Raw genomic sequence first — 19,132 nt, 5'->3', positions numbered from 1 at the left:
TGAGCCTGTTCTTTTCCAGTATAAGCAAGTCATATTTAACTAGCCCTACCTGAGAATCAGAACACTGGAAGGAGACACAGTCTCTCTCTCCAGTTCTTCCAGGCTGAGAGGCTGAGTGCATGATAGGGCGGGTGCTTCCTCCCATTCTCCCCTCCATTTAGGAAAGGCAACAGTGAGTAGAGGAGCCCTGTGTTGACCTTCCCTGCAGTCCAGAGCAACCTCTAGAGCACTTGGCCAATCACAATCCCCAAACATTTCAGCTTGTCCTCTGGGTGTAGATCAGGTGTGACTGACAGCTCAATCCATTTCATCTGCTTCCCACTTGGCTGCCCCTTGGCAGAGCTGGGGCTCCACTGAGCTCACGAGGTGTGTGTGTGGGGGGTGTGGGGGTGTGGGAGGGTGTGTGTGGGGTGTGTGTGGGAGTGTGTGTGTGTGTGTGGGGGGTGAGTCTCCTTAATCGTGCACAGTCTGCCTGCATGTGTACATGAGCCAATGAGCCAGCCCTCCCTGGGGGATTCTCTGGTGTGTGCGCGAAACTTGAGTCCCTATCCACCATGCGTCTGATGTGCCTTGAGGGAAGTTTCTTGAGCATCCTGAGCTCTAGTTTCTGCATCTGAAAATGGAGGATCAGTAGTCTTGTAAGTGTGGGATGAAGAATAAATGGTCCAAAGGACACAAAGTGCCAGGCTTATGCTAAATCTTCACTCAGTAAACACTATTTCAGGCCGAGGAGAGGGGCAGCATAGTGGGGGAGAGTTTGCCTGACATTCACACGCTCCTGGGTTTACCTGGGTTTATCCCCAACACACACACACACACACACACACACACACACACACACACACTCACTCACACACACACACTCACAGACACACACACACACAGACACACACACTCACACACACAGACACACACACACACTCACACACACACTCACACACACTCACACACACAGACACACACACTCACACACACTCACACACACAGACACACACACACAATTTTTGAGGGGCCAAATTGCAACAGTTCCCTCTTTTTTATTTAGTGTTCCCTATTTTCTCGTTCTGTTCTGTCTCAAACCACAATCAAATCTCCACAGAGAGAGAAAGGAGAAATGTTCCTGAGAATGGAACAAGAAGAGGCAAGGATTTTGTCTCCACAGAGGAGTCTATGAAGTGAATTTATCACGGACGGCCCGAAGGTGTCAGCTTGTTGTCGCTGAGTTTTCTTGAGAAGGGGGGGCCACTCTAACAAGGAGCTGCTGCAGCGAGGAGTGCTCCGTGAGTCAGAAGTAAAGTGGGTGGAGAGAGGCTTCCAGAACCAAGTCACTTGGCCTTCTGAGCCAAATTAAGTGTGGCAGGCGGACAAGACGGGGCTCCACACACTTCCTATTCACTGAGTGGTTAAATGAAACTTCTAGACACTAGTGGAATAGCAAGGCCCAATGAGAGTTCTTTATGATGGAAGGAAGTCTATACGCTTTTTCCAGTTGTACAAACAGTTAAGAATTAGCCTCTTGCCCCTAGACTTCTTTTTTTTTAATAACCCATTTCTTTCTTTCTTTCTTTCTTTTTTTTTTAAAAGATTTATTTATTTATTATGTATACAGTGTTCTGCCTGCATGCATGCCTGCAGGCCAGAAGAGGGCATCAGATCTCATTGTAGATGGTTTTGAGCCACCATGTGGTTGCTGGGAATTGAACTCAGGACCTCTGGAAGAACATCCAGTGTTCTTAACCTCTGAGCCATCTCTCCAGCCCCCGCCCCTAGACTTCTTTTAGAAGCAGATTTTCTAGGAATTAGGACCTTGTGTATTGAAAGTACATTTGCTACAAAATAGTAGCTGGTAGGGTTTAACTTAATCTCTATCTGCTTCTGAATGAGTGAGCTGAAAATTCAAACCAGCCAGTCAAACCTATCCACTCTAAAGCATCCTGGGTCTTTTCTGGGTTTGTTCTCCATGTCATTATTTTTTCTGTAAATGTGAAGCTGGAGCCTGGCATGAACAAAGGCCCTACTTAACTGCCCATTTAATGGAAGCAGTGTCTTAGAGGTCGAGTGGCTTTGAAGCTGCGAGTCCTCTAGAATGACAACTTTAAAAGCAGAGAAGGTTGGGGCAGCCCTTGGCGTCTGGAGGAGACAGCATGTTGTGATGTGGAGGGGGTTGTAGTCAAGGCTTAAAGTTGAGGGCTTAGAGCTCCTCTTATGCTTCAAGCAGGCATGCCTGAGCACAGAAGGCTGGGTGATTTGCTCACTTCTGGATGAAACTGAAAGCATTCTCCTAGACACATGAAGTTTTGAGTCCCCATGCTTTTGTGTGTAAAGTAAGAGTACAAGGATCATTTGCTTTCAGTGGTGTGTGTCAGAGTGTGCATGTGTATACACATGTGAGTGCAAGACCAAGGGAATACTTTCTAAGTACTTTAGTTTGACATATGCAGCCTTTTCTACCCAGAACCCTGTCAGTCACCATGGATCAGGCACAGGGGGTGGGTCCCATTGTCTCAGTGTCCTCATAGGGACAATCCAGGAGGGTCAGTCTGAGAAGGAGACATGAGGATGAACATGAGATACAAGCTGCTTTGATGACAGAAGAAAGCACAAGCCAACAAGTTGCATGTGCCCTCTACAGTGGGAGCAGGCAAGCAGACATGCTCCTATGATCTGCAGAGCAGTCAGTGCCCGATGGCAGCCCGATCAGAGGACTTCTGATTCCCATAGATTTAAAACACAGACTCACGGTGTTTCAGGACACTGTGTATGTGGTGTCTGGTTATGACAGTGACAGGAATCCAATGCAGTTGATATACTGGTGACCTTACTGGGACTCAGAGACAGGCATGTCATTGAAGTCTATCTAGACTGAGCATGGAGGTAGTATGTAGACTATTAATATGGTGGCTCCCTGTGCCTCTTAAATTGCTAATTATTTGGCAGTTTGCCAAGTTTGAGGCATGATGGTAGTCTCAGAAACTGTCTTTTTTTTTTTTTTTTGGATAACCAAATTCCACTGGATAACATTTCCTGACAATAGAAGACGACACATGTGAAAGTAGCCATTTCTCACCATCTCAAGGACACCTGCGGTCAACAACCTAGGAAACCAGGCTCTCCCAGGCCACTGCAAGCATTAGAGAAACTAGCCTCCTTGAGCTCTGGGAAGCTGGGCTGCTCAAAGCAGAGTAGATTAGCATCTAGTAAGATGTGTTGTTCGAGGTCAGTGTGGTGGTACCTGCCTTTAATCCTAGCACTGAGGAGGCAGGGACAGACAGATGGACCAGCACCAGGCCAGCCAGGGACACATAGTGAGACCTTGTCTAAAGAAACAGAGAAGTCTTATTTTGACAAGTTGGTGGAAGACATATCATTATCAACACAGTGTGTAAGGAAACATGATTTAGACAGGCAATCGTAGAAACTTTCAAATATATCTACCAAATAGATAAACTGTATTTAATGAATTAAGTCAACTTTTTCTTTATTATAATATGTCATTAAATTTATTCCTCAGATTTTTCTTTTTCCATTTGAGGGTATGTGCACATGAGTGTTGTGTATGTATGCTCTGCATGTGTATGTCTGTGAGTGTTGTGTATGCATGCTCTGCATGTGCATGTCTGTGTGTGTTGTGTATGCCTGCTCTGCATGTGTGTCTGAGTGTTGTATATGCATGCTCTGCATATGTGTGTGTATATCTGTATGTGTTGTGTATGCATGCTCTGCATGTGTGTGTATATCTGTGTGTGTTGTGTATGCATGCTCTGCATGTGTGTGTATATCTGTATGTGTTGTGTATGCATGTTCTGCATGTGTGTGTATATCTGTATGTGTTGTGTATGCATGCTCTGCATGTGTGTGTATATCTGTATGTGTTGTGTATGCATGCTCTGCATGTGTGTGTATATCTGTATGTGTTGTGTATGCATGCTCTGCATGTGTGTGTGTGAGTGTTGTGTATGTATGCTCTGCATATGTGTGTCTGTGAGTGTTTCATATGCATGTTCTGCATGTGTGGATGCATGGGGACATCCTAGGTTAATACCAGGAATCACATTCAATAGCTCTTCCACATTATTCACTGAGGAAGGGCCTCTGAAATCCAGAGACTGCCAACACAGTGAGTCTTTCTAGCCTGCCTGTCCTGGAGGCCCTGTTTCCACATCGGAGGCTAGATTACAGGCAAATGCCTGGGGATCTGGACTCGGCCTTCACTCTAGCTTGCCTGGCAAATGCTTTAACAATTGAGCCGTTTCTCCAGTCCCTGCTTCCCAGATTTCTAAGCTTTTCTGAGATGTGTTGCTAGCTTTATAGCCACTTGAATTTCATGAAAGTGTGTCCTGTAAATCTGATGCTAATATTTTAGTTAAGCTATTTTATCATGTGGTTTATGTACAGAAGTCTCACAATAAGTATATTAACTCTAAATAAAAGAGTGGGATTAAAACAATGATAAACCATAAAAAATATTCCTTCCAAACCACCTATTGGTCTAATGACTCAACCTCTCTCTAGCTTCATAAATCACAGCAAGGAGCCCTACCTCTCTTCTTGATCTCTGACAAAAAGATCTGTCCTGTGTTTTAACATATGTTAGAGTTATTAAGTTATACACTAGTATATTGCAAATTTTGTCACACATGCTACATATATGACTATCTAATCATTTAAAGTATCCGCTGTTCAGTGGATTTCAGGACATTTATTGTTATCAGCCTGAATATAATATCTACACATCTACATTTTTAAATCAAGGGTTTTGTTGTGTCTGGTGCCACTGTCTGTAATCTCAGCTATTTGAGAAGTAGGCGGATCACCATTTGCTGTGAGTTCAAGGCCAGTCTGGACAACTTATTGAGAACTTGTCTCAAGAAATAAAAAAGAAAAAAGAAGGTGGAAAAACAGCTAGGCATGTCTGAGACCTGGGTTCAATTCCCAGCACACACACACACACACACACACACACACACACACACACACACACAATCATGGATGCATAATTGTTTTCTCTTATTAAGCAATAAAATTAAAGATATGTTCTTTTAAAAATGGTTAGAGAAAAAATCCATTACTTTGGAAAAATACTTCCTACATTGTTTACTTTGTATTGATTTTTATAAGAGCTACATTCTTTAGGGATTTAAAAATATAGCGATTTTTGCCTTGAGATATATTTCTAAGCTTGTAAAACAAAGTGTCCAACACAGGGTGATTGGAAATCACTGTATGGCAGAAAAGATTCAGAATATTACATGATAGACTGAATGGGGCTCCACCCCTTATTCCTAGGGAGAAGCCCCCATACTTGAGAAGATGACCTCATTGGAAATGTGATTAAAGATGAGGCTGTCCTGGAGGAGGCTAGGACACAATCCCAGGATGACAGATATCCTCATGTAGAAGGGGAATTCAGACACAGGTAGGTGTGCAGACAGAAACATGGATGTGATCTGCACACAGACAAAATCCCACATGAAGGTTGGAGTCAAGGGACCAATAGGAAGGATTAGAGAGGTGGGAACAATATCTCCCCAAGAGCCTACAGGAGTGTGTCTGGCCAGCCAGCACCTTGATATGAGGTTTAGAGATTCACGACTGTTCTCTTAGCTTGCAGCAGGCCAGCAAACCCCAGGGTCCTCCTGGACCCGCCCTCCCAGTGCTGGGATTAGAAGCACATGCTTCCATGTCTCATTGCTTTTGTTTTTTAACATGAGTTCTGGGGATTAAACTCGGGTTCTTATGTTTATGCAGCTAATGTTTACTGACTGAGTCACTTTCCTGGCCTCAGGGCTGGGGGCTTCTAAGTGGCTTAGTTTCTTTGTCAGTAGGAATTGAAAATGAGGATGAGCTTTCTAATGTGTCTGAATCTTGTGGAGTTGCCTGCAGTTAAGAGACACTGGCTCTGTATTTTCTGGGATAGCACTCCAGTTTCAGAGGTTAGGCTCAATCAGCTCTGATAGTCTGAATTCATTTCAGTGTCCTGTTTAGAATACAGCAAGCACTGTTCTATGTTCCTGAGCACTCTAAGTGACAGCTGGGTTTAGAAAACAATGATTTGGGTGTGACACTAGGTAACAAAGAAGGAAGTGTCAAGAATGCTGTCACCTGACTTCAGTCAGTGTGACCTCCCCAGCTAGAGTTTACCACTGTCAGCACATCCACAGATGGCTTCATTCATCTTCTCAAGTCATTTCCAAGGGAAAGATCGTGCTATTATTAGATATGGAAGGTGAGCCTCAGCTATGCTACCAGAGAGACGAGGGGAAGCAGTTGCTGACACCATGATGCAGAGCTGGATGAGAATGCATGAGGTTTGATCCCCCAACTTTCAGATTATCTGGTCTTCTGCCTGGGCTGCCACCATCGGGCATTAGTTCCTCTTTATGTAGTAATTTTTTGCAGTCTGGAAAAACATAATTTTTTTTCCTATCTGATTTTTTCCACTTAGGATTCCAAGTGGTGAAAATGTAAGTCACTTACCAGTTGGAGGTCACTGTGGAAAAGAGGGACTAACTTAAGAAGGAAGTGTGACATCAGGCTCTTCTCATATTAGTTGGCACCACGCACTCACTATAATCTCTGGTTTCCCATTCTAAAACAACACGCTTTTCTCATTATTTGAAGAGCGCACCTTTGAAGGGGAGTGTTGGTTGGCCAAATGAGGCCGAAGGGGAAAAGAGCCCTGTTAGAGAAATGTAGCTCCATCCAGAGGCCTGGGCAGTCTGTCCTCAGATTGATGACGGAATGCTCCTGCCTACATGTGCCAAGCACTGAGCAGAAGAGGGTGTTCTGTTGAGATGCTTAATTCCAGGAAGGGTTTGTACAAATTGCAGTGTTCAGATAATTTGTAAGAGAGATCAAGGACCACATTCAAATGGCTCTCCAACATGCTGTGTCTATAGGGTATTTTAATTATCACTTAACTCTACTCAGAAAGGCACCACAACATTTTTGTTTTCCGAGACTGTGGTTTCACGAAATATTTTCAAGAATAATTGGACCATTAAGCTGAATTTGCAAAACCTGACTCTGAAATAGCAGCTTTCCTTATACACCGTGGTGGATTCTGGAATGCAGAAGAGTATGCATGAAAAACTGAGTGAGAACAGCAGTATACTCAAGGCCAGCGAAGTTGCCTGGGTAATATACAACATAGTTTCCTGTGTAATCTAAAGTTATTTATTAATTTATGTTGAATTGTATACAGGCCAGTCACTTGGTTGTAAACATCATCCCCCACTTGAGAAGCCTAGAGGAGGGGCATGGTGAGATGACTCAGCAGATAAAGGCATTTGCTGCCAATCCTGGCAACCTGAGTTCAGTCCCTGGGCCCCCTAGGGTGGAAAAGAATCATCTCTCATGAGCTGTCTTCTGACCTCCACAGGTATGTTTCAATACGCAAACATCCACACCTACAAACAAATAAACACTGCCCGCACTTGTTTAGGAAAATGCCTGGAGGAGGAAGCATACATGCATTTCTAGGTAAAACGTACTTCCCTTGAGCATAGTTAGAAGTGAATTACCGGCTGTGTTGGATGTTACTGGCTTTGCAATGGCCTCAGATTTGGTTTCACAGAGGAAGTCATCGATGGAGGGGCTCAGGAGAGGTCTGCTTTCCTGCTGCTCATTCACCAGCTGAGAACAAAGGAACACAGGCATTAAAGGGCTTCTCTGTTACAGTTCGGGAGCAGGTGAATGAAAACGCAGCCCTGCAACACAAGGGGACAAGCAAGCCCTACCGAAATAAACACAAACATAAATAAATCACGGGGTGGGGCAATAGAGAAAACAAAACATTACCATGGCTGGGGAAGGAGCCTTCAGCACTGTTAACATAGTTTGGATGCAGCCAACGTCAGTGTTAGAGCTTAAGCCTGTTTCTCTCCCTCCTGGAGTGACTTTAGAGTCATCTCTGACTTCAGCACATGAGAAAAGACACCTGTTCCATCACAGTTGCTATGGGCTAATGCCATTCTCTATCTGGACTGAAAGTTCTAGAAAGCATTGGAACAGTGGCTTCAGATTCCATGGTGATGGGCTCTCATGAGGACTAGCTACGTGGTGTCTATGGGTGAGATGGACAGACACATGGACCTGTGTGGTTGGTTGGATGAACGCTATTTTTGCCCCCTTCTTAAAAGCTCAAGGTGCCTAGAACAAACCCCTCATTTCCTTAGAATGGTTTTGTAGGACATGACAAATATTATTTGAGATGCAAAAATATTATTTTATTACCTGTCTAGGCATCTAGTAGGTATTTGTGAAAACCTTTAGTCTATGAGACTAGACTGTAATAAACATAATGCTATTTTCCCCTTAATTCATTCTGTGATTTAGTAGACTTAACATTGTGACTGAAAGCTGTTTTAGTGGGTTCCTAATCACAGGTGGTGGCCAGCTGTTTACTTTCAGTTACTTTGCTTCTCTTTCAGTCCATGATGTCTACAGTTAAGAGAGAAAATATACGTCTACACAAGCAGTTGGTCCCTAACTTGGGAGTCTTGGTTTTCTGGGGGAAGCATAGCTGTTTGGTTCTACTTGGGGTCCAGAAAAGATGTGCCTCAAAGTCCCTAGAATTTTAATAACTAACCTGTCAAGGTTTTAATATGTTTTTTAAAGAAACATAAATTAAGAAATAATGGGCTTTGGAACATTGCCAAGTCAAAATATTGAACTCCACTCATTATCATGTGACTGTGTCTCTGGCTCAGTGTCAGGGAAGCTACCATGCTCATCATAGGCTGGACACCCAAGCACACAGCTGATACTAAAGTGCATCAAACCTCAGGTCCCCATAGAGCTTTTTATAGAGAGTTAAACATTTGGTTTTCATATACATTGTGGATATTATTGTGGGATACCATGGAGATCACCTTTCTTTTAGTGTTTAAGTTAACAACATTAGTCTTCAATTATTGTTAGTTTTATTGTTACTACATACAAAGACATATTTCACTGGGAATCACATTTTCTAAGATGGGGTGGCTTTTAACCTTTTTTTTTTTTTTTTTTTTTTTGGTTTGTATTAAAAGATGTTCCTTTGACCTATGAATGAAATTCTGATCCCTTTGATCTTTGATTTTTGGATCATTCCTCTTGGGTATCGCCCATGCTGTTTATTTTGAAATAGTTTTAAGTGTTGAGGGTCTGTGAGTTCCCTATAGTTTCTGGGTAAGACATTTGAGTTTTTAAAAATGCTGTGGACAACTCAAGTTTAGGAATTAGCTAAAATATTTTCTGGCATAAAAGTCCATTTTATGATCTGAAGATGTACTTCAAATCCCTGGCAAGGCACGTAAGATAGCAGAAAATGACAAAATGGCTCATCCCTGGTGATTCTGTGTCCAGATCTGCTTCTCAGATAGGCAGTTTGTGTACAGCTCTGTTCAGGGGATGGTTTCTGGGATCCAGGCATCATGTGGGGTGCAGTGATGACAGTTGCTCCTTTGACCCTCAGGATTTAATGCAAATTTCATGTTCCTGTGAAACGTGGTATGGATGCCACAGTGCCAGGAGGCTGATGGTCACTATCAAACATGGCACCACAATATCCTCTGAGATGTTACTCTAGCAGCCCTGCACTCACTAGGCAGCAAGTCCTGACTACCAGCACACTGGTCCCATTGGCTAATGTGCATGAGATACAATACAACTGTGACTCTAAAAGTATGAATATTTATGGATGATGTCACAGCTATTTCTTTGATAATCAGGACTTAATAAAAGAAAGTCTAACCTCACAAACAGATAACTATGTATAACTAAATTCTCTGTGTTGATTTAAAAAATGTACAGGTTATTTCTTCACTAACATTTTGGTTTGGAGAAGAATTTAGATAGTGTTTGGTTTTGAAATGTTCATGTATACACAAGGGCTGACTTAGGGACAGGACCTATGTCTAAACACAAAGTTCACTTATATTTCATACACTCCTTGCACACGTGCCTAAAGGTAAGTTTATATAATAGGTTTTTGGTGTCTGCCTCTGTTTCAGCTGATACCTGCCCTCTGAAGCCAGAGGCTTCTGCTCACAGCTCCATATTGGAACTTGGTAAGTTTTGGATCTTATTTCAGAATAGGTATGCTAAACCTGTATCATTTTAGTTTAGATAAACACAGTTACATTACAAGAAATGTTCTCTGGTACTCCCTCTTCCTAAACAATGAAGGGCTAAGAATTTATCCCTGAATTCTGATTTTTCTGTGCACCCAGGTGCAGAACAGGCCTGAGTTTTTATATATTAGAATATTGGGATAGTCAACTTCTGCAGATATTTTTGGTTCTTATTGCTGAAAAAGTACCCTATATAGCTGGTGAATTCCAGAAAAACCATTGTTTATATCAACATCTAAACAGAAAAACAAGTGAAAGGCACTATTGAATAAGGGCTTTCTTCCAGAAAGCATGCTTGTCAAAGGCAATAGGATTTTGTTGGTGTTGCTGAGTCATTTGTTCAAATTTCAGATGGAGTCCCCGAAGGAAGGAAGAACCAGCAGCCCCCTCAGATTCACTCAGCACCGGAGGAAAGGGAACCAGAGGATGGTGGCTCAGGAAGGTTCCAAGAAGCCCAGGGCAGAGTCATGTCTCCAGTCTTCTAGACCCCTGCCTCTGCTGTGTCCTCCTCAGTGTCCAGTGTCCTGTTTCTGACCACTGCTGACTCCAGGATTGATGGAAGCACTGTGACGGCCACCTCCTATCACTCTGTCATTCTTGAGGTTTCACTCCAGAGACACAAAACAAGAGGGCACAGTGAACAGCCTTTAGAGTTAGTGTTTCTCAGGCTGGACCAGTGTGGTGGTGCTCTGGCTGAATCGGATGATGCTAGGGTTCCAGGTGAAGAAGATGAAAGACCAGATGAGAGAGAGCATGGAACAGCCATTAAAATGGGTCAGAAAGAGCCTGGGCTTTGATGAAGATGTGGAAGATGAGGTAAGAGACATCATGAAGACAAAGGAAGGTTCCCTTACATGATCTGAAGTTAAGACACATCGCAGCTCACCCATTTACAGCCTTCACAGCTTCCATTAGGGAAATCTCATGCAAAAGGTATTCCAGAAATGGCGGACAAATGAGACAATGGCTTGGCAAGAATTTAGGGCACAAAAATGTGTATTTCACACAGTCCAATGAAATGGATTGAACATTGTTTTAGTCACGGCAGTGGTATTTTTAAGTATGTAGACAAGATCAGCTTCCCCATGCCCTCCTTCTCATTCTTAAACAAGCAGATGGTTTTTCTCATGGTGATTTAAGAGTAAATGAATCTCTCAGGTTACAGAGAAAAAGTTCAAGTTGAATGGAATCCCCAAACAATTCTACTAAACTTCACTTTCAAATTGTGTGTTATGGATTCCCTCTTTATTCATCAGCAGGGTAAAGCTTATTGGCTTTTAGATTTACTTCAATTCATTTGAAAATATTGTATCAATTTCCCCCATTTAAAGCTTTGGGTACAGAGCACATTGGTGTTATTAAAATGTGACTCAAAGGTTTCTAACTCTTTGCTAATAACTGAGTTAGGTGGTTGCAATTTTGGTAATCAGATTCTTAGTAATCAGATTGTCGTAGCTGAGTTTAAAAGGCCCACTTCATTAGATGAGAGGTTTTTGTCTCAGTCCATTTCTGTTTCTTCTCTGACTGTGGCCTCTTAGTGTCTGCATCAGTTCAGAGGTGGTTGGGGGTGTAGCTCAGTGAGAGAACATGTACCTAGCATGTGCAAGGCTCTAGTTTCAATTCCAAGCACATGCAAAACAAGTCCCATGATGGTAATGGACACTTGCAGGAGTCCCTATAACGGCACATCTTGACCTTCATCAGTGCAGGGAAGTGAGCACCTTTTGAATCATCTCCATATCTGTGCTTACATAGTACTACCATCTTATTTTAATGTCTTCCTCCTCACTAACTAGAACTGTCATGACATTAGAGACTATAGCAAATCTCTTTTGGCATCTTATAGTAGTGGTTTAATAAATGCTGACCAGTTTTATGCACTGTAACTGGCTGACAGTACAACAGAATGATCATGTGGGCATCTTGGACTTCATCCTGAATTGGAGCAACCCATGGTGATATTAGTGCTCTTTCAAAATGCTTAGCAACTTCCTAGAAAGCTTTAGCCTAGACATTCAGGTCTATTTCCTTCCAGGATGGTGTCTTTTAAATGGGGAATGTGGTGACACCTAAGGATCATTTTGTAATGCTGGTAAGGTTGCTAGTTTTTCTACCAAGAGATGAAGAATGCCAAGAATTAACATCTAAGGCAGTGGACATTCATTCAGGCCTATGCCAGCCCAACACCATCACCACTGGCAAGAAGGACACTGACATAGTGAATGGGAGGGCAAAGTCACCTCAAGACAGAATGTCCTCATCCCATTTTTTACTTTAAATCAGAAACTTGAATCTGGAGAGTTTGAGGAAAATACTTCAGAAGACACAGAAGGCGTACAAAAGAAGGTAGGTGAGGATTGGCGTGAAGGGGTTCCTTGTCAATCAGGATTCAAAAGACAATTGAGCCTTTATACTTCATTGTTAATCAAATATTAGGCAAATGATTTCAATTGAATGGTGAGCTATTAAGACTGGTCAGTTGATGTGGTCAGTAGACGCTGTCACACAGATGCAGGTAACACCACCAGCTCAATACTTCATTTAAAGTACACTTGCCTTAGTTCCATTTTAACTCCTATATTTTTAGCGTTTGGAAAATAAATGTTATTATGCGATCTATTTGAACCAAATTGTAAGGGAATATTTTACTTCAAATTATTTCTTTTATTTTTTGAGATTATAACATAATTATATCATTTTTCCCTTCTCCTTCCTCATTTCAACCCCTTCTTGCATGTTTTCAAATTGATGGCCTCGCTGGAAAATATTTTGGTTTTAAATACATTCTATTGCTTAAACAAGAGTGCATAATTATGTCACTTACTTTGTGACTAAAATTTAGCTTTATCTTCAAATAAATCTATCAGGGTTTTCATTAAAAGAAACAGAGTGAAAAATTTTTGTCAACAAGACAAAATGCATTTCAGATAATCAAACAGTATACGAGATATGAATTCCTGGCAGCACAGCTGATTTCACTTAAGGTCAATATTGTGCTCTGTTGCTTAAGCATTTCAAACTTAAAGAATAATTTTTAAAGTTAAAACAATAAAGCTGGTGTGTTGGCCAGTTTTAATTGTCAACTTGACACTATATAAAAACACCTGGGAAGAGAGTCTCAATGAAGAATTAATCAATCAAGTTGGCCCATGGGCATGCCAGTGGGGCGTTGTCTTGATTGTTAACTGAGACACAAACACCCAGACTACTGTGGGTGGCGTCATTTCCTAGGCAGGGGACACTGAACAGTACAAGAAAGGAGAAAGCTAGCTAAGGGCAAGCAGTCAAGAAGGCACGTATTCTCTTTTTCCTCTTAACTGTGGATGTGGTGCTGGAGGTTTCTGCCATGACTTCCCTACAATAATGGACTGCAAACTGGAATTGTAAATTAGATGAGCTCCTTTCTCCCTCACGTTTCTTTTTGTGAGGGTATTTGCCCCAGAAACAGAAATGAAACCAGGGCAGCTAAAAATTGGAAACAACTGATAAATAATCTCATATTTGTAATGCTAATGTAAAATATTAATATAAAATAGTAATAGGTACGGTGAATTTTTAAGATCAGTTTGTGTCTATAGGAATAAAACACAAATATGCATCTGTACACTTAAAAACTCCCTTATTGTGTGTGACATTGTTGGTTTGAAGTGTATGTCAATTGTGGGGTAGGTTTTCATTTATAATTTTGTTATAGAACTACTTTATAGCTTATTAATAACATGCAAGTTTAGGATTCATGCAATGACTATCAAAATAGTGATCATATGTGGAAGATTCTCTAACATGGAATGTGAGCTACATCAATCCATTGATAAGCTAAGTTAACCATCATGCACCCCTTGAAGAGTCTGACTTCAGAGCCTTGTCTTGCCTACTCTGACACCTGAGAGCTTTAGGTATTTATGTACTAACAGCCCTGACCAGGCTCCACCCTCATTGCCCATGTTAGTTCTTCTTGTCACGGTCAAACATGTCCAAATCCTTGACTTAATCTAAAGAACAGTCAATCAGACTTTCTCCAGGCAGGACAGTTACATGTACACAATTAATCCATTGTGGAGAAAGGAACTGAGATGCCATTCCACAGTTGGGCAGTGTTATTACTAAGGAAGGAATGTGTATATATTTAATGCAATCGTTTTAAGTTGGTAATAGGAACCCAAATGGGGCTCTGTTTAGTCACCTTGAGAATGTTTTCCCAGTTAAGAACATTGCTCTTTCTCTCTTTATTAAACACAGAAAAATTAGATTCCTATCGGCGGATAAGAAGTGGGGACAGACAGAGCATGGAGCTGAAATGGGAAGGAAAATGTCCTTTAGGCAGAAGAGATGTGAAACTCAGTTCTAAGACACTGAGCTCTGGAGGAAAAAGGAGCCGGGGATACCTTGATTTAAATAGCCCGGAGGCCAAATTTGTCAAAATGAAACTTTCTCAAGTTTCCTTCAGAGAGAAATATACTCACTAAGGCCATTTTGTCTTCTAAAAACAAATCCCCATTTTCCAGGGCATAATCTTTGGGTACATGGGTTTCCTGTCTATCATAAAATTAGATTTGCTTAAGTGTTACAGCTTATATAAACAATAATAACTTTACACCATAAAAATCTTCAGTGGTCATTAACAAGTAAAAATAATTTCAATAATGCATTTTATTTAACTCAGCATATCCAAAATATTTCAACATGCAATCAATAAAAATTATTAATGTAGTAGTTTGCATATTTGGGGATTAAGCCTTCAAACCTTTTTTCTTTTTGAAACTTTCGAAGCATGTCTCAATTTCTAGAAGCCAGAAGTGCTCCGTGGCCACGTGACTAGTGGCCATAGTACCGGAGAGCCCAGGCCTGGAGGAGCTTTTTCCTCAAAGATTTGGCAAACTGTATTTTTCCTTCAAACATTTTGTCAATGTATGCCTGTTTTCAAACTGTTTGAGTTAGCATTAATTTAGGGCAGCATGAACTTGAACTTGCTTGTTTCTATAAAATTAGTAATTATACTCTCTGGGGTCTTGTTTTTGAATCCAATCATCTGGCTAATTCTTCTGCTTTGTTTCATCTGCTGAGGATGATATCACTTGTGAATGGCTAGCTAAGTCTTTATAAACATTCTAGAACAAGCCATTGTAATCACAATTTAAAAATGCTGAAATATTGGGCTGCTGAGTAAACAGTTACTGAACAAGGTGATGTAACACAGTGGCCTTTTCTGTATTTATCTTTTATGATCATCCCGAGAGGGTAGCAATTGGCTTCAGATATGTCTGGCATCTATGATATGGCAGCTGGCGTCGATACACCAGGGATGAAGATGAGTCCTTATACTCAGCGATGTGTGGTGCTATGCCGTAGTCTTTACAAGACACACCGGACACACATGACACTAGGACATTCACACAGTTAAGAAATGTGGCGTGGCAGACAGACTGGATGCTGTGGTTGCCGTGGGAAGTACTCACTTTTTCAGCTCACTCTGCTTCTTTTTGGCTTGTGCATGACACTGGTGCATACCAGGGAAAAAGCCACTTGTGTGTCATGTAAAAAACATATCAGCTAATAAAACTACGTTTGGTTGAGAAATTAGTCTATCACAGCTGTCATTGAGTTCCATAGAATTATCATTACAACAAGTGCATTTTATGAATCAGAATTCTGCCTGCTGATTCATAAACTGGCCAGTATGCAATAAGGATACAAAGCATTAAAGAAGCGTTACACAATTTTCATGCAGTAAAGTCATAATCAGTCTCTCAGAAACAGTCCACACAACACTAGACAGATTTAAAAGGGCACACACAAATGTTCTGAATGTGAGAGGATGACGATATTTATGATTTCTTCCCTAAATTAAAATATCAAAAATATGTCTATGAAATTTTAAATTCAAGCTTAGATATCATGTTAATATCATACATGTGGAAATGATTAAAGTAACAGCAAAATGTAAGATTTGGGAAACTCTAGGGATGGCTGGATCCTGTCTTAATTGTGATTTCCCAAGATGCTTTGGTGCAGCACAAGCGCCTACATGACCCCAGGCATGTGGCTCATCACCTGCCTGGAGTGCCAAGTGCTCACCTGCCAATCATTCACAGAAGTAACATGAGCTGGATATTCTGCATATAGGATTCACAAAGGTCTGACTCTGATGTGCAGGTGATTTTTGTAAAATGGTAATATACTTCGTAACATCAATTCAGTAAAAGACAGACAACTTGATGACATTGAAGAAAAAGCATCTTTTCTTTATGGACAACTACAGCAACAACAAACACACCCTGACAATGTAGAATTTCCCAATCCTAGAAATCTTTAATAACTTAAAACTTTATTTAATTTTGGCATTATATAATTTTCATTACTTACAACATGGCATTTAGAATAAAATAAAAACACACATGTTGGCAGCAGCTGGGGACCAGATCTGCTGATATTCTGAAAATAAGCCACCATAATTTAGCTTTTGACAGAAATGTGCTTCACGGGGGCTGTAAATGGCCGTTTTTCTAATTCTAGGCGTGTGCATAATCGGAAGAGAACCGCTGCATTTACGGATGCGTTATGGAAGAAATGAAATGTTTAACAACCTAATCTAAATTATAAGTGCAAGAAAAATATTTTTCATCTCAGAATTTAAAAGTGGGAATCGCACAGGGTGGTGATGAGTCGTGCTATAGATATTTATGGAGACGTTTACAGGGTGTTTCGGAAGCCCCCGGCCTGTGCAGGACCAGCTTCAGCACGCCTTGAAAGACAAATGTGGACTTTTTTCTGTGTGTGTCACAACAGAGGTTGAAAATGGCCCTTTAGTGCTCGGAATGGAGATGGTGTTTCCTCACCAAGGCCACTAAGTGTGGGGAGGAGCCGAGGGCCATTTTCTGCATTGAAACTCGGGGACTTCCCGCTCATGCCTGTAACTTAGTTATCGACATAAATATGTATAGACATGTGTAGTATGCAAAGTCACAACAGAAATATATTTAACATTTAAGAAAATTTAGAGCATCTACTGGTAAACTGACATATGTATATAATACGACTGGATTTATTCAGGAATTCGATTTGTTTTCTTGTTATTGGTATTTCTCAACGTCAACAAGACTCCTTTTAAAGAAGCAGAGTGTTATATTTGGACATATATTGTCTTCATTTAAAAACTAATGTTGAGTAATGAAAATTAATTAATCCATGATCAAGAACTAATTTTTTTTTTTGCAATTTTGGCTTTCATTTATATTTTTACAGTTGTTTCATTGAAACTGCTTTAAAAAGATTGGCTTGTTTTGCTGTATTTTTTTTTTTTAGCTGATGATCACATTTTTTGATACATTAACATATGTCAGCTTCCTACAGGAACCCTATGGATCTGCCCACCTGTGATGTCACAGTAAGGAGGGGCTTTTCTTCTGCAGACTCCTCCCTCGGTATCTCCTTCATCACCATGGCAACAGCCTTATCTGCAGCCCTAGAGCCTTTTCCCTACAACAGTGAAACCAACAACGAATGTGTCAGGAGGCGTCTTGAAGTTATTTATGACAAGACAGGCTAATGTTTAAAGCGCAATCCGACATGAGTGAAGAGGTGGGCTGCTGCCAGGGAATCTTGAGGCTTTTGGCTGAGGAGAAAACACACAAAATCTGAAAGATTATTTGTGAACTTTTAGTTAGCTGCTACTTTTTCACCTGTCACAGCGGACCTGTTTAACATAGTATTTTTATATGTATAATATATTTGAAGGCAATTAACATGATAGGAACATATTTTTTATAGTTTCAATTTTAGCATGCTTTGACTTTCCTGTTGTGTTCGTTTATAAATGATGACTAGACAGTCCCTAGATGCTTTGGTTTGAGGCAGAGATTAGAGCCAGGATCTGATTTGCAAAGTGCTTTCACTGGGTGTTCTCTAAATCTCATTTTTCGATGAATTTGGCATAAAGAGTATACAAACTTCATTTCTTAAGTATTCTACAGTGGTTTCCCATACCAGGGTTTTACCCATGGTGTTCTGTGGGATGGTCTGACCTGAGTCAAGTAGAATTTCTTCTCCTAATTTCAGTGTTTTTGAGACCAAGGAACTTCAGTACAATTTTAGACATGTCTTTTAATTGAAGAATTCTATAATTACACAAGTAAAATATTCCCACTGGGGCAGTGATTTTGCTGTATCTGGTGTCAGTTTGTCTCATATATGCAAGGGGTGTTAGCCTTCTGCCCTTTAAGCTGACCAGATTATCAAGTTTATGAGAGTTAATATAAATATGTGATCATGGAACAACAACAACAAAAAACATCCCTTTCCCAATAATCTCTCAATACTTGCAAAACAAAAACTTTAATTTTTTCAGCTCTCTTGCCAGAGCCTCCCTGGAGGAAATCATTTTATATTAAAAGCACATAAAATATTTGTGTTGTCAATCTACTTATAGCTGGCTCACAAAGAGACACATGGACAAGTGTTACGTGTGTGTGTGTGTGTGTGTGTGTGTGTGTGTGTGTGTGTGTGTGTGTGTTGGGGGGCATTGCCTGGAAAGGGAATTAACTCCAGAACTCAGTAAAGCTGGATAGCCTCACCTGATGCAACACAAAAGGGCTTGGGTTATATTAGAATTTTAGGTGTTGCAAGGACATCTAAAAAGCAGGTTCCATTTAGGGACAAACCCCTCCATTTTTTCAGGTTCTAACCTTCTAAAATGTAGCCAGTCATAGCTTCTATTTATGTCAAGAAAGGAAACCTTTTTGTACAGTTAATAGATTTCAAGATGTGCTTGTTTTGATTAAGGGCTGCACTATTAAATGACAATGTGTTTCTTTCCAAGATGAATAGCAGGTAGTGGAGCTATTATTTCACAGATGAATCAGTAATAATTTGCATATGTGTTCTCAAAAGACTGCATGGCATTGCTCCTTAGGCTTACTGACTTCTGGAAGAATAAAGGGAAACTTGATGTTTCATTGCAGAGTCAATTGGGGTAGACAAGAATTCCAGGCTTCCTCTTTAATGAAGCAATATGACTTTCC

The 19,132-nt window shown here is 40.8% G+C and overlaps 1 protein-coding gene and 1 long non-coding RNA gene across 18 annotated transcripts in view; one reads left to right on the top strand and one right to left on the bottom strand.

The window, feature by feature from the left end:
* Pex5l (peroxisomal biogenesis factor 5 like) overlaps positions 1 to 19,132 on the bottom strand; it is a 212,252-nt gene that overhangs the window by 67,180 nt on the left and 125,940 nt on the right. For 7 of the 16 annotated variants that reach the window (XM_006971122.4, XM_076573883.1, XM_016000355.3 and 4 more), the window contains 2 exons: positions 17,487 to 17,591; positions 7,524 to 7,635 (listed from right to left, as the gene is read on the bottom strand). In XM_006971122.4, the coding sequence (XP_006971184.1) occupies positions 7,524 to 7,635; positions 17,487 to 17,591 (217 nt within the window). Of the gene's footprint in view, positions 1 to 7,523; positions 7,636 to 7,800; positions 7,988 to 17,486; positions 17,592 to 19,132 lie in introns of those variants that run through there. The other 9 variants (XM_006971126.4, XM_016000392.3, XM_006971124.4 and 6 more) reach the window with 3 other exon arrangements.
* Positions 8,028 to 19,132, top strand: part of LOC143273808 (uncharacterized) — a 63,515-nt gene continuing 52,410 nt past the window's right edge. The window contains exons 1-4 of one of the 2 annotated variants that reach the window (XR_013051995.1): positions 8,028 to 8,147; positions 9,996 to 10,052; positions 10,467 to 10,931; positions 12,399 to 12,461. This is a non-coding gene — a long non-coding RNA (uncharacterized LOC143273808). The remainder of the gene's footprint in view (positions 8,148 to 9,995; positions 10,053 to 10,466; positions 10,932 to 12,398; positions 12,462 to 19,132) is intronic. The other variant, XR_013051996.1, reaches the window with a different exon arrangement.

The sequence above is a fragment of the Peromyscus maniculatus genome, chromosome 6 (genome assembly GCF_049852395.1).
Source record: "Peromyscus maniculatus bairdii isolate BWxNUB_F1_BW_parent chromosome 6, HU_Pman_BW_mat_3.1, whole genome shotgun sequence".
Classification (NCBI taxonomy): domain Eukaryota; kingdom Metazoa; phylum Chordata; class Mammalia; order Rodentia; family Cricetidae; genus Peromyscus; species Peromyscus maniculatus.
This window is presented reverse-complemented; position numbering and strand designations above follow the sequence as displayed.